The sequence below is a fragment of the Lygodium microphyllum genome, chromosome 2 (genome assembly GCF_053477565.2).
Source record: "Lygodium microphyllum isolate KBCC chromosome 2, Lygodium_microphyllum_v1.1.10, whole genome shotgun sequence".
Lineage (NCBI taxonomy): Eukaryota > Viridiplantae > Streptophyta > Polypodiopsida > Schizaeales > Lygodiaceae > Lygodium > Lygodium microphyllum.
This window is the reverse complement of record NC_141136.1, coordinates 106,972,560-106,985,282: the sequence shown is the minus strand read 5'-3', so window position 1 is coordinate 106,985,282 and position 12,723 is coordinate 106,972,560. Positions and strand designations below refer to the sequence as shown.

Sequence of the window (12,723 nt, the reverse complement as noted above, 5' to 3'; positions counted from 1 at the left end):
CTGTCCCAATAGCTACCCCTGGCCTTAAGGAGGAGGAAGAATAATCTTCGAATGATGAAGAGAAAGTTCACCAACTTGACATCACACCATCCAAAAATCCATTGCCTACATTTTTTGTTTGAGGAGAACATAGATAGAAAAAGGAGGTCTTAGAGAATAGAGGAGCAAATAAGGGCTTCTACTCATATAGTTAATATAGGCTTGATGGCTAAGATTATGAGAGAAGTAAAGGAGCCAACTAACTTGGAAGAAGCACTTGCAGATCCAGCATTGAAGGTAGCTATGCAAGTTGAGTATGATAGCATAATGAAGAATGAAACTTGGGAGCTAGTGGATCAGCCACACCAAAGAGAAAGATTATTGACACCAAGCGGGTTTGGAAAGTCAAATACAAGGCTAATGGAACCTAAGAAAAGTACAAAGCTAGACTGGTTACACAGGCATTTTCATAGGTTGAAGGTTCCCGCTTGTCCACTTGTGGGGCATGTCTTAGCAGCCCATCAGGAGGAGGGTCTGGAAGGCTCCGCCTGGCACTCGCAGGGAATGACACAGGGTTTGCGATCTAGGTCTTTCCAAGTCTGCCCTGAGCGAAAGTGTCCAGCCGTTCCCACTTGGGATCAACCTGAGGTCAGGGTTCCTTTCCTATCAGCAAAGTCTCTAGGGAGAAGCTAGCGTCGAGCTACGGTTGTACCACCTTTCGTAGGAACAACAGAGATGAAGCGGTTTCAAGCTGCACTTGATTCATGGAGAATGGAAAACGAGAGGGATGCGAAGCTCAACCTCTCTGCCATATGGCATAGTCCCATTCCTTTTCCCTAAAACAGAATAAATCGGAAATTCTACATCTACTGACACTAGGTCTTTGTTGTCTTATTATCTCAACATTTGAGAGAAGTTCCCAGCTAACTGGGACCACCCCTCTGTAGGACGGACCTAAGTCACGTCCACCGCACTTTCTCAGTTTGCTTTAGTTATCTAATTACCTAACACATTACATTTGACATGCAAAATGAGCTTCCTTAATTTAACAAATTAATCACGGGTTCCTTCACGTAACTTAGGCACTAACACAAAAACAATGCCAAGCAAGTTCTTTTTCTCTAATAACTGCTCTTTATTTATAAAAAATATTGGAGTACATCCAACATCACGCCCAAAGGCTATCCCAGCAATCTACAAGATTGTTGCTCCAAGTTCTGCCCGTTGACTAGTACAGAGCCTCGAGATCCAATCTCGAGTCACGTCGGCCTCTTGTGCAGGATCCGAAGGCAAGCGATTTACAGACAGATCCTCCCCTGGCACCCAAGCATCCTCCCGCTCCAAGTAGCACCCACGGAGAGACCTCTCGCGGTGGGTTAGGTCCATATACCCGGTGCGGTTAACAACCCCCTTGGATAGGGCCAGGCAGACAGTCGGAGGTAACTATTCCTACCTCTCCCTCTAGGCTTTCAACCTAAATCATTAACTGTTTTCCTTGAATTAGTTCCTTGAGCAAAGAGATCAAATAATGTACTTGAGTATAAGCACGAATATTTTGGAGGTCGTTTGCACGACTGACTGCTAAGGTGTGACTCTTTTTTCCCCGGATGCTCCCAGCATCCGATCTTGGGTCTTTCCGTGACTTGGCGAGAATCCAATAATTCCAAACAAGATTACCCAAGCAAATGGTATTGGTAAGTTGACTTATACTTGCCCTTTTTCCCTTGGGTTTTTACCTTAGGGTATCTTAATCCCTAACTCAAGCATTAGTTGGTCAGTCAAGGCAACGGACATGCCTTATTGGCAACCCAACCAAGGGTCTTTTAATCTCTAATTCCAACCAAGCTCAGATAACACACATGGCAACACATGATTCTTCGTTTAGACTCTAAAGATGCAATCTAGATACATGCGATCCTTCCAATTGTCTTAGTGCGGTTCTATGCAGGATTTCCCAATCAACCTTAACCATCATGCACATTGTGTGTTTGGTATAGTTGTACCTCCTAAACGACTTTTATCTCTCTTTGTTCTTGGCAACAAGTACTCATTCTAATGCACCGGATCACATGTGACTTGTGTGTATGAAGTCTAGGGTTTTGTCTAACGATGGAAGTGTATCTCATGAACAGAAATTAACATTTCATGTGTTTCTTTTAACCATGATTGCAAACCATGAATTCTAATTGACTATTCATGCACTGAACTGGTTAAAAAGCTATCAATTTATGTGAAGTAAGGCGATAACCTTATCATTTTATGTGAGTAAAAGCTATAATTTCATGCTTAAAATCTTATGCAAATTCCAAACTCTATCGTTTCGCGCATGCATCTTAGTACTTAGAGTAAACAAAACCCTAAGACTCATTCTTCTTCCATGCACGTCATCAATCCTTTCATCCCTTCCACGAGAAATAATTCCTAATTAATTTTAAAGCTTAGAACCTGGGCTTGATTCGTGTGTGCCGCGTTGGTCGCTCTGCTCGCCCCTCCAGCATTACCAGTGGCTTGGGCACCTACGCTTCCCACGACTTCCTTCTTGGGAGCCATTCGCCTCGCGGAGAATGGACAGACCGGTTTTGGGTTAACAGGTTCAGAAGAAAAGACCGTTGGATGGGGTCCTTTTCTGAGAGAGTGGTTTGGGTGTGGCTTGTTGCGGTTACCAACTCCCACTCCCTCTCCTTCTTTCTTTCTCCCTCTCTCTCTTGTTCTTCTTTTCTTCTCCTTGTCTCTCTCTCTCTCCCTCTCTTCTTCTCCACTTATTCTCCTACTCTCTCTCTCTCTCTCTCCCTCTCTTCTTCTCCTTCTCCCACTTCTTTTCTCCTTCTGCTCCTTCCCTCTCTTTCTCTTCCTCTTCTCTTCTTTCCCCTTCTACTCTTCTTCTTCTTCTACTACTACTACTTCTCTCCTCTTTCCTTCTACCTCTTCCTCTACCTCTCTCCTTCTCTCTCCCTCTTCCTCCTCTTCTCTCTCTCCTCCTCCTCCTCCTTCTTCTTCTTCTACTTCTGTCCTCTTTCCTTCTACCTCTTCCTCTTCTTCCTCTACCTCTCTCCTTCTCTCTCCCTCTTCCTCCTCTCTCCTCCTTTCTCTTCTCACCTTCTCCTTCTCTCTCCCTCTTCCCTTTTCTCTTCCACTCCTTATTCTTCTCTTCTTCTCCTTCTCTCTCCCTCTTCCTCCTCTTCTCTCTCTCCCTCCTTCTTTCTCTTCTCTCCTTCTCCTTCTCTCCCTCTTCTTCCCTTATCTCTCCCACTCCTCCTTCTCTCTCCTTCTCCTTATCTCTCCCTCTTCCTCCTCTTCTCTCTCTCCCTCCTTCTCTCCCTCTACTTCCCTTCTTCTTACTCTTCCTCATGGGGCCCCACGCAGCTGGTGATCAAAGGGGGGGTGGTTATGGTCATGGCCCAGGGCCGTTTCAGCAACACGGTGGATGATCAAAGGGGGGTGATGTAAGGAAATCTGGGTGGCAAGGCGGCACGTCGAACCAGAGGTGGCTGTTTCAACAGATCGTAGGAGGGGAGACTTCGTTCAGACAGTCAGGGGGTGGTACAGTAGCTAACGGGGGAAAAAGGGTGCCGACGTAGCCTCTCTCCTTTCTTTTGGGGAGGGGAGAAGCCTCCCCTATACAAGGGGAGGGGAGGAGGTAAGTGGCATGGCCATCCCTCCCACCTAGGGGGCTGCATGCCCCCTAGCACCATCACACACACTCTCTCTCTCTCCCTGACGTGCTATCGGTGGGGAGAGATGGGGGAGTAAAAGAAATTTGAACTAATGATTTTTTTAAAAAAATCTTTTTCTTTTAAAATTACAGGGGAGGGTTCCTATGGCCCATTACATTCTCTCCCCCTTAGAGGAATCGAGATGTCCTCATCTCGAGAGGACCTGGGGGTATTGTTTGTTGAGAGTATCTTCGTCCATCCAGGTGGCATCCTCTTCGGGATAATATTTCCACTGGACGAGGTATTCTCTCAAGGTCCTTGACCTCAAATGCTTCTCCTTGACATCTAGGACTTTATCAAGCCGTAGCTCAAGGACTCCTTGGCTAGGCATTACAATTTGCTTATCATCAAGTACATGATTCGGATTAGGTAGATACTTTTTCAATAGGCTAACGTGGAATACATTATGAACCTTTAGGGTTGCGGGTAGCTGTAGTCTGTAAGCATTAGGTCCTAGGCACTTAGTGATCTTATAAGGTCCACAATACCTTGGACTTAGCTTCTTGTACACTCCCAAGGACAGTGAACTCTTTTTAGGGCGTACGTGGATGAAGGCCATATCACCTTCACAACGAAGGATCTATCTTGCCGCTTCAAGTCTGCGTAAGCCTTCTGTCTATCCTTGGCGGCTTGGATGTCTTGTCTTATTGATTTGATTTGTTCATCCATGTCTTCTAGCATCTGTCTTGAAGCTTCTACCCTCAAGGTTGGATCTGAGAAGCTCAAAGGAGTACGACAATCGTGCCCATACAATGCTTGAAAAGGGGTCATCCGAATACTTTGTTGGTAAGAAGCATTGTAGGCAAACTCAACCAGTGGCAAATATTGAATCCACTTTTTGGGTTCGTGACAACAGTATGTCCTAAGCATATCTTCAATGACTTGGTTGACTCACTCCGTTTGACCATCAGTATGGGGATGGTAAGCTATACTGAAACAGAGTTGAGTCCCAATGGCCTTGAAGATAGCCCTCCAAAAGTGTGATGTGAAGAGAGAGTCACGATCACTAATGATTCTTTTGGGTAACCCATGCAGTTTAAATATTTCCTTGATGAATAATCTTGCGATGTCTGAGGCTTTATAGTTTGTCTTGACAGGGATGAGATGTGCAACCTTGGTGAGCATATCTACTACAACCATAATAGAGTTGTATCCTCCCTGAACTTGGGGTAGGCCAACAACAAAGTCCATACTAATGAATTCCCATTTCATTTGGCGAATGTCAAGTGGTTGCAATTTCCCCGACATTTTAACATGTTCTGCCTTAATGCATTGACAAGACAAACATTCCATGACATATTTGAGAACGTCACCTTTGAACCTATCCCAATAATAGCTCTTCTTGACCGCATTAAGGGTCTTGGCATAGCCAGGATGTCCTAAGAAAGGGGAGTCATGGGCTTCCCAAAGTATCTTCTACTTGAGAGATTGGCTTGCAGGGATACATAATCTTGTCCTAAAGTAGACAAGTCCACTACTGATGACAGAGAATTCTTGATACTTTGTCTTTATCCTTGACGGGGATCTCCCTTAGCAATTTTTGATAGACTGGGTCATGACATGCCTCTTCTCTATCTAGCTCACAAATTGGGTTGTTTGGCATTGATACCTTTGTGGCTAGTGACCTTGATGTTGATGGATCTTGCTAAATAAGAGAGTTTAGAAATGCCTTGCGACTGAGTGCATCAACAACTACATTCTCTTTTCCAGGCATGTATTTGATTTCAAAGTCATATTATTCCAGCACTTTGATCCATTGACGTTGCCTCATGTTAAGCTCATTCTGGGTGAAGATCCATTTAAGACTCTTGTGGTCCGTCACTAAGGAAAATTTGTGAGAGCATGGATGACAGCCAACAACTCTAGATCGTGGGTAGCATAATTCCTTTCATGGTTCTTCAATTTCCTTGAAGAATATGCTACGGGATGACCTTCTTGCATAAGCACACATCCTAAGGCAAGTGCGCTAGCATCAATTACCACCTCAAACTCCTTACTAAGATCGGGAAGTTTCAGGATGGGTGCTGATACTAGGCTTTGCTTTAGCTTGTCAAAGCTAGTCTGTTCGGCAGGTGACCATACAATTGCTACTTGCTTCTTTAGTAGATCAGTCAGAGGCACTGCAATCAAAGCATAATCTTTGATGAAGATCCTGTACCATCCTGTCAATCCAAGAAAGCTACATATTTCTTTGACCGGCCATTCCAGAACGTCTCTAACCTTGGCTGGATCTAATGAAATTCCTTCCGCTGATACAATGAATCCCAAATATTCAATCTGTCGCTTGAAAAATGCACACTTCTTCTTCTTGGCATAAAGCTTGTGTGCTCTCATTGTTTCAAGAACAATGCAAAGCTGGGGTTCATGATCTTTTTTCTGTTTAGAGTAGACTAGGGTATCATCAAAGAAGACGAGTACAAAGTCATCAAGATAAGGCCTAAAGATATCCAGCATTAACCTGTTGAAGGTAGTAGGAGCATTTGTCAGCCCGAATGACATCACTAGGAATTCAAAGTGTCCATACCTTGTGCTGAATGCAGCCTTCGGGATATCTTCTTCCTTGATCCTTATCTGATAATATCCAGATCTGAGATCTATCTTAGAGAAGATCTTCACACTTTGAAGACAGTCAAGTAGTTCATCTATTCTTGGAATGGGGTATTTGTCTTTAATGGTGGATTGATTCCACCCTTTGTAGTCAATGCATAGCCCAAGCATTCCATCTTTCTTCCTTTGGAACAGTACTGGCGCTCCCCATGGAAAACTACTAGGACGGATGTAGCCTTGGTCTAAAAGTTTCTTGAGTTGCTCTTTCAGTTCAATAGCTTCCAGGATGGACATCCTATACGGCCTCTTTGCGACTGGTGCAGCTCCTAGCGCCAGCTTGATTTTGTGGTCGACTTCCCTTTGAGGAGGAAGCTGTCAGCTCTTCAGGAAATGCATCTGTGTATTCCTTTAACCATGCAGGTTCTTTCCCAAATTCCTGATTCTGATATAGCTTATTCAGTTTAATCATATGGACAGGTAGACCCTTTCTAACTCCTTTTATTATCCGTGTTGCTTTTGCCAGCTGAATTTTTGGCTTACCAGCCTCTCCTTGAGTTGTAACTAGTTTCCCTTCAGAATTTTGGAAGGAGACTTGGCCCTTCCCACAGTGGATGTGGGCATCATTGGGTATTAGTCAATCCATTCCAAGTAAACATTCGTGGACACCTAGGTTCATTATCCTGAATGTCACCGAAGTTGGCTTCCCACCCAGTAGGAATTTCACCTTAGAAGTTTGCCTAGTATAAGAGACCTCACGACCATTGGCCAATTCCACAAGTAAAGTAGGAGTGTCTATTGTGGCTATCCCTAGCCTTTTTGCATAGATCGGTGAAATGAAGGAATGTGTACTGCCACAATAAATTAGAGTTTTGAAGCTTTTACCTTCGTAATCAGATCACCGAGAATTGGTGATTCGGACCTTTCTTGTGAAGAGTGGCATGAACCGTTTCCCTCTCAATGTTAGCATCCATGGATGGATCTTCTTCATCGCCCAGCTCCTTGTTGGCAACACTTGAGGTTCTCCCTCTGGCCATGACGGTGGCCCCTTGGCCATGGGTCGTGATGGGTGGCTCCTTGGAATGGCCCTTGGCGATGTCCCCTACTAAGCTTGGGACACTGCCTCTTGAAGTGTCCAGGCTCGTTGCAATGGAAGCAACGTAGATTGCGGTCATTACCTCGTGTAGGAACAAAGTTTTTGATAGCATTGGTCCTAGCTTTCTTCCTTTGCCCCTGATTCTAACCCTACGCTCTCTTAGTCTGAGCCCTATATATTCCCTTGTTCTAATCCTTGTAAGGCCAAGTCCTGTTGTTCCTTGGCTTGGTCTGCACCTCCTGTATTATTGGTGCAGCTCGAATGAGTGCGTCTTGTAGGTCCGTTGGGCACATTAATTCCAAGCAGGTGTTTATGGGTGGATTTAACCCATCACCAAACTTTGACACCTATTGTGTCGTATCCATTGGTGGTGCGTACTTTAAGAGAGAGACGAACTTTGAATAATATGCATCAAGGGATAGTCCAAGCTGCTTCAATTCATAGAATTAGTTCATCTTCTGTGTGCGGTAGGCAGGTGGCAGATACCTCCCTCGCACAGCTTCCTTAAGCTTCTCCCAAGTGACTGTTCCTTCCGAGATTGCTTGGTCTCTGCACCATTGTTGCCACCAAAGTCTTGCTTTTCTTGTAAGCTTAAGTTTGGCGAGCATAGCTTGGTTAGCAGGTGCAGTTCTTGCTGCCTCAAAGTAGTCCTCCATGGACTTGATCTAGATCTCAACATCAACTTGAACAATCCTTCCCTTGCCATCAAACTTAGGTGGCTTGATTTGTTTGAGAAGGAACTTCTTTTCTTGAATCACAGTTGTACTTAGTGCGGGAGTCGGACTTGGAACTTGCACTTGAGGTTGCGTCTGGACAATAAGATTCTTTATGTTAACAACTTATCACTCGTTCCTCATATCACATTATTATGACTTGCACAGCTTTTAGCCAAGTGTCTTAATCACTTAACGCCTTTGCCAACATTTACAATCATGATAGACAATAGTAAAATTCTTGTTCATCCATGAGGACATAGCCCTTTGAGTACATTTACTTTGGGAAAATAGAACAAGCTGATTAGTACATCAGTTTAGGAAAAATAGGATTGTGTTACAATCGGCTACAGGGACTGAGTAATAGTATGGAGTGGGGTCATGGATTTTTAGGAAATGATAAGCCATAAGAAGCTTGCAGTATCCCTTCCTTTGATACTCATTCTTCTCATAATGCCCTAGCACTTTGATTCTGTCGGCAGGGATCACCCGAGTCACTTCTTCATACATATACTTGTTCTGTTTGACTTGCCGACCGCCAATATGCACGGTTGCGTTTGCATGAGCTTCAACAAAGATGAACAGCTTCACGATCTTTAAATCCTCCATCCACTTGATTCTCTTCAAGTTGGTCTGAAGGTACGCAAGTCGGTGGGCTGCTATGTAGTATATTCTTGATTCTCCTGTCCACCTCCGTTCCGCGTACAGGGGTGAAAGATTGTAGATGCGGTCTACAATATTCATCATGCCTAGCCTCTGTCGATAATCCGAAGCACGCATTGCAGTCATAAACATAACCTAGAACACCAAGAATTTGTTCCATGCTTCGTGACTCTGCAACCCAGCATCCATAAGTGAGTAAAGAAATGTTTTCAACAGAAAACAATACTCTATTCCACTCACCTTCCCCTGGCTGTCCCCTTATTCCCTTTACTTTCCTCCATTAAGTTCCTTTGTAAATCTTAGATCCTGTTGGTTTGCTCTGATACCAACTGTAACGTGCCTGCTTGTCTGCTTGCAGGACACGTCTTAGCAGCCCATCGGGAGGAGGGTCTAGAAGGCTTCACCTGGCACTCGCATGGAATGACACAAGGTTTGTGATCTAGGTCTTCCCGAGTCTGCCCCGAGTGGAAGTGTCCAGTTGTTCCCACTTGGGATCGACCTGAGGTCAGGGTTCCTTTCCTATCAGCAAAGTCTCTAAGGAGAAGCTAGCGTCGAGCTCCAATTGTACTACCTTTCGTAGGAACAACGGAGACGAAGCGGTTTCAAGCTACACTTGGTTCATGGAGAATGGGAAATGAGAGGGATGGGAAGCTCAACCTCTCTGTCATACGGCATAGTCCCATTCCTTTTTCCTAAAATAGAATAAATCGAAAATTCTACATCTACTGACACTAGGTCTTCGTTGTCTTATTATCTCAACATTTGAGAAAAGTTCCCAGCTAACCGGGACCACCCTTCCGTAGGACGGACCTAAGTCACGTCTTTCCTCAGTTTGCTTTAGTTATCTAATTCCCTAACACATTACGTTTGACATGCGAAATGAGCTTCCTTAATTTAATAAATTAATCATGGGTTCCTTCACGTAACTTAGGCACTGACACAAAAACAATGCCAAGCAAGTTCCTTTTTCTCCAATAACTACTCTTTATTTATAAAAAATATTGGAGTACATCCAATATCACGCCCAAAGGCTATCTCAGCAATCTACAAGATTGCTGCTCCAAGTTCCACCCGTTGACTAGTACATGGGCCTCGAGATCCAATCTCGAGTCACGTCAGCCTCTTGTGCAGGATCCGAAGGCAAGGGATTTACCGCCAGAGCCTCCCCTGGCACCTAAGCGTCCTCCCGCTCCAAGTAGCACCCACGGAGAGACCTCTCGCGGCGGGTTAGGTCCATATACCGGGCGTGGTTAACAACCCCCTTGAATAGGGCCAGGCAGACAGTCGGGGGTAACTGTTCTTGCCTCTCCTTCCAGGCTTTCAACCTAAAGCATTAAGTGTTTTCCTTGAATTAGTTCCTTGAGCAGAGAGATCAAATAATGTACCTAAGTACAAGCAGGAACATCTCAGAGGTCGTTTGCACGACCGACTGCTAAGGTGTGACTCCTTTTTTCCCCGGACACTCCCAGCATCCGATCTTGGGTCTTTCCGCGACTTGGCAAGAACCCAATAATTTCAAACAAGATTACGTAAGCAAATGGTCTTGGTAAGTTGACTTATACTTGCCCTTTTCCCCTTGGGTTTTTACCTTAGGGTATCTTAGTCCCTAACTCAAGCATTAGCTGGTCAGTCAAGGCAATGGAGATGCCTTATTCGCAAACCAACCAAGGGTCTTTTAATCTCTAATTCCAAACAAGCTTAGATAACACACATGGCAACACATGATTCTTTGTTTAGACTTTAAAGATGGAGCCTAGATGCATGCGATCCTTCCAATTGTCTTAGTGTGGTTCTATGCAGGATTTCCCAATCAACCTTAACCATCATGCACATTGTGCGTTTAGTATAGTTGTACCTCCTAAATGACTTTTATCTCTCTTTATTCCTGGCAACAAGTACTCATTCTAATGCACTGGATCACATGTGACTTGCGTATATGAAGTCTAGGGTTTTGTCTAATGATGGAAGTGTATCTCATGAACAGAAATTAACATTTCATGTGTTTCTTTTAACCATGATTTCAAACCGTGATTTCTAATTGACTATTCATGCACTAAACTGGTTAAAAAGCTATCATTTTATGTGAAATAAGGCAATAACCTTATCATTTTATGTGAGTAAAAGCTATAATTTCATGCTTAAAATCTTATGCGAATTCCAAACTCTACCATTTTGCACATGCATCTTAGTACTTAGAGTAGACAGAACCCTAAGACTCGTTCTTGTTCCATGCACGTCATCAATCCTTTCATCCCTTCCACTAGAAATAATTCCTAATTAATTTTAAAGCTTAGAACCTGGGCTTGATTCATGTGTGCCGCATTGGTCGCTCCGCTCGCCCCTCCAGCATTACCGGTGGCTTGGGCACCTACGCTTCCCGCGACTTTCTTTTTGGGAGCCATTCGCCTCGCGGAGAATGGGTAGACGGGTTTTGGGTTGACAAGTTCGGAAGAAAAGACCACTGGATGGGGTCCTTTGCTGAGAGAGTAGTTTGGGTGTGGCTTGTTGTGGTTACCAACTCCCACTCCCTCTCCTTCTTTCTTTCTCCCTCTCTCTCTTCTTCTTCTTTTCTTGGGTGTGGCTTGTTGCAGTTACCAACTCCCACTCCCTCTCCTTCTTTCTTTCTCCCTCTCTCTCTTCTTCTTCTTTTCTTCTCCTTCTCTCTCTCTCTCTCTTCCTCTCTTCTTCTCTAATTCTCCTACTCTCTCTCTCTCTCTCTCTCTCTCTCTCTCTCTCTCTCTCTCTCTCTCTCTCTCTCTCTCTCTCTCTCTCTCTCTCTCTCTCTCTCTCTTCTTCTCCCTCTCCCCACTTCTTTTCTCCTTCTGCTCCTTCCTTCTCTTTCTCTTCCTCTTCTCTTCTTTTCTTGGGTGTGGCTTGTTGCGGTTACCAACTCCCACTCCCTCTCCTTCTTTCTTTCTCCCTCTCTCTCTTCTCCTTCTTTTCTTCTCCTTCTCTCTCTCTCTCTCTCTTCCTCTCTTCTTCTCCACTTATTCTCCTTCTCTCTCTCTCTCTCTCTCTCTCTCTCTCTCTCTCTCTCTCTCTCTCTCTCTCTCTCTCTTCTTTTCTCCTTCTGCTCCTTCCCTCTCTTTCTCTTCCTCTTCTCTTCTTTCCCCTTCTACTCTTCTTCTTCTTCTTCTTCTTCTTCTTCTTCTTCTTCTTCTCTCCTCTTTCCTTCTATCTCTTCCTCTACCTCTCTCCTTCTCTCTCCCTCTTCCTCCTCTTCTCTCTCTCCTCCTCCTCCTTCTTCTTCTTCTACTACTTCTCTCCTGTTTCCTTCTACCTCTTCCTCTTCTTCCTCTACCTCTCTCTTTCTCTCTCCCTCTTCCTCCTCTTCTCTCTCTCCTCCTTCTTTCTCTTCTCACCTTCTCCTTCTCTCTCTCTCTTCCCTTTTCTCTCCCACTCCTTCTTCTCTCCTTCTCCTTCTCTCTCCCTCTTCCTCCTCTTCTCTCTCTCCCTCCTTCTTTCTCTTCTCTCCTTCTCCTTCTCTCCCTCTTCTTCCCTTCTCTCTCCCACTCCTCCTTCTCTCTCCTTCTCCTTCTCTCTCCCTCTTCCTCCTCTTCTCTCTCTCCCTCCTTCTCTCCCTCTACTTCCCTTCTTCTTACTCTTCCTCACGGGGCCCCGCGCAGCTGGTGATCAGAGGGGGGGTGGTTATGGTCATGGCCCAGGATTGTTTCAGCAGCACGGCGGGTGATCAGAGGGGGGTGGTTATGGTCGTGGCCCAGGGCCGTTTCAGTAGCACGGTGGATGATCAGAGGGGGGTGACATAAGGAAATCTGGGTGGTGGAGCGGCACGTCGAACCAGAGGTGGCAGTTTCAGCAGATTGTAGGGGGGGAGACTTCATTCGGGCGGCTAGGGGGGTGGTACAGCAGTTGACGGGGGGAAAAGGGTGGCGACATATCCTCTCTCCTTTGTTCTGGGGAGGGGAGGTGGTAGGTGGTATGGCCACCCCTTCCACCTGGGGGGCTATATGCCCTCCAGCACCATCACTCCCTCTCTCTCTCTCCCCAACGTGCT

The 12,723-nt window shown here is 45.1% G+C and overlaps 1 protein-coding gene across 1 annotated transcript; it reads right to left on the bottom strand.

The window, feature by feature from the left end:
- Positions 1-11,299: 11,299 nt before the first annotated feature.
- On the bottom strand, positions 11,300-12,128 carry LOC148040156 (uncharacterized; the record flags this gene model as incomplete). The annotated part of the gene is made up of 3 exons (XM_087663146.1): positions 11,300-11,562; positions 11,600-11,684; positions 12,060-12,128. Coding segments are annotated over 3 exons (417 nt in total), but the record flags the coding sequence as incomplete, so codon positions are not given.
- Positions 12,129-12,723: the final 595 nt, after the last annotated feature.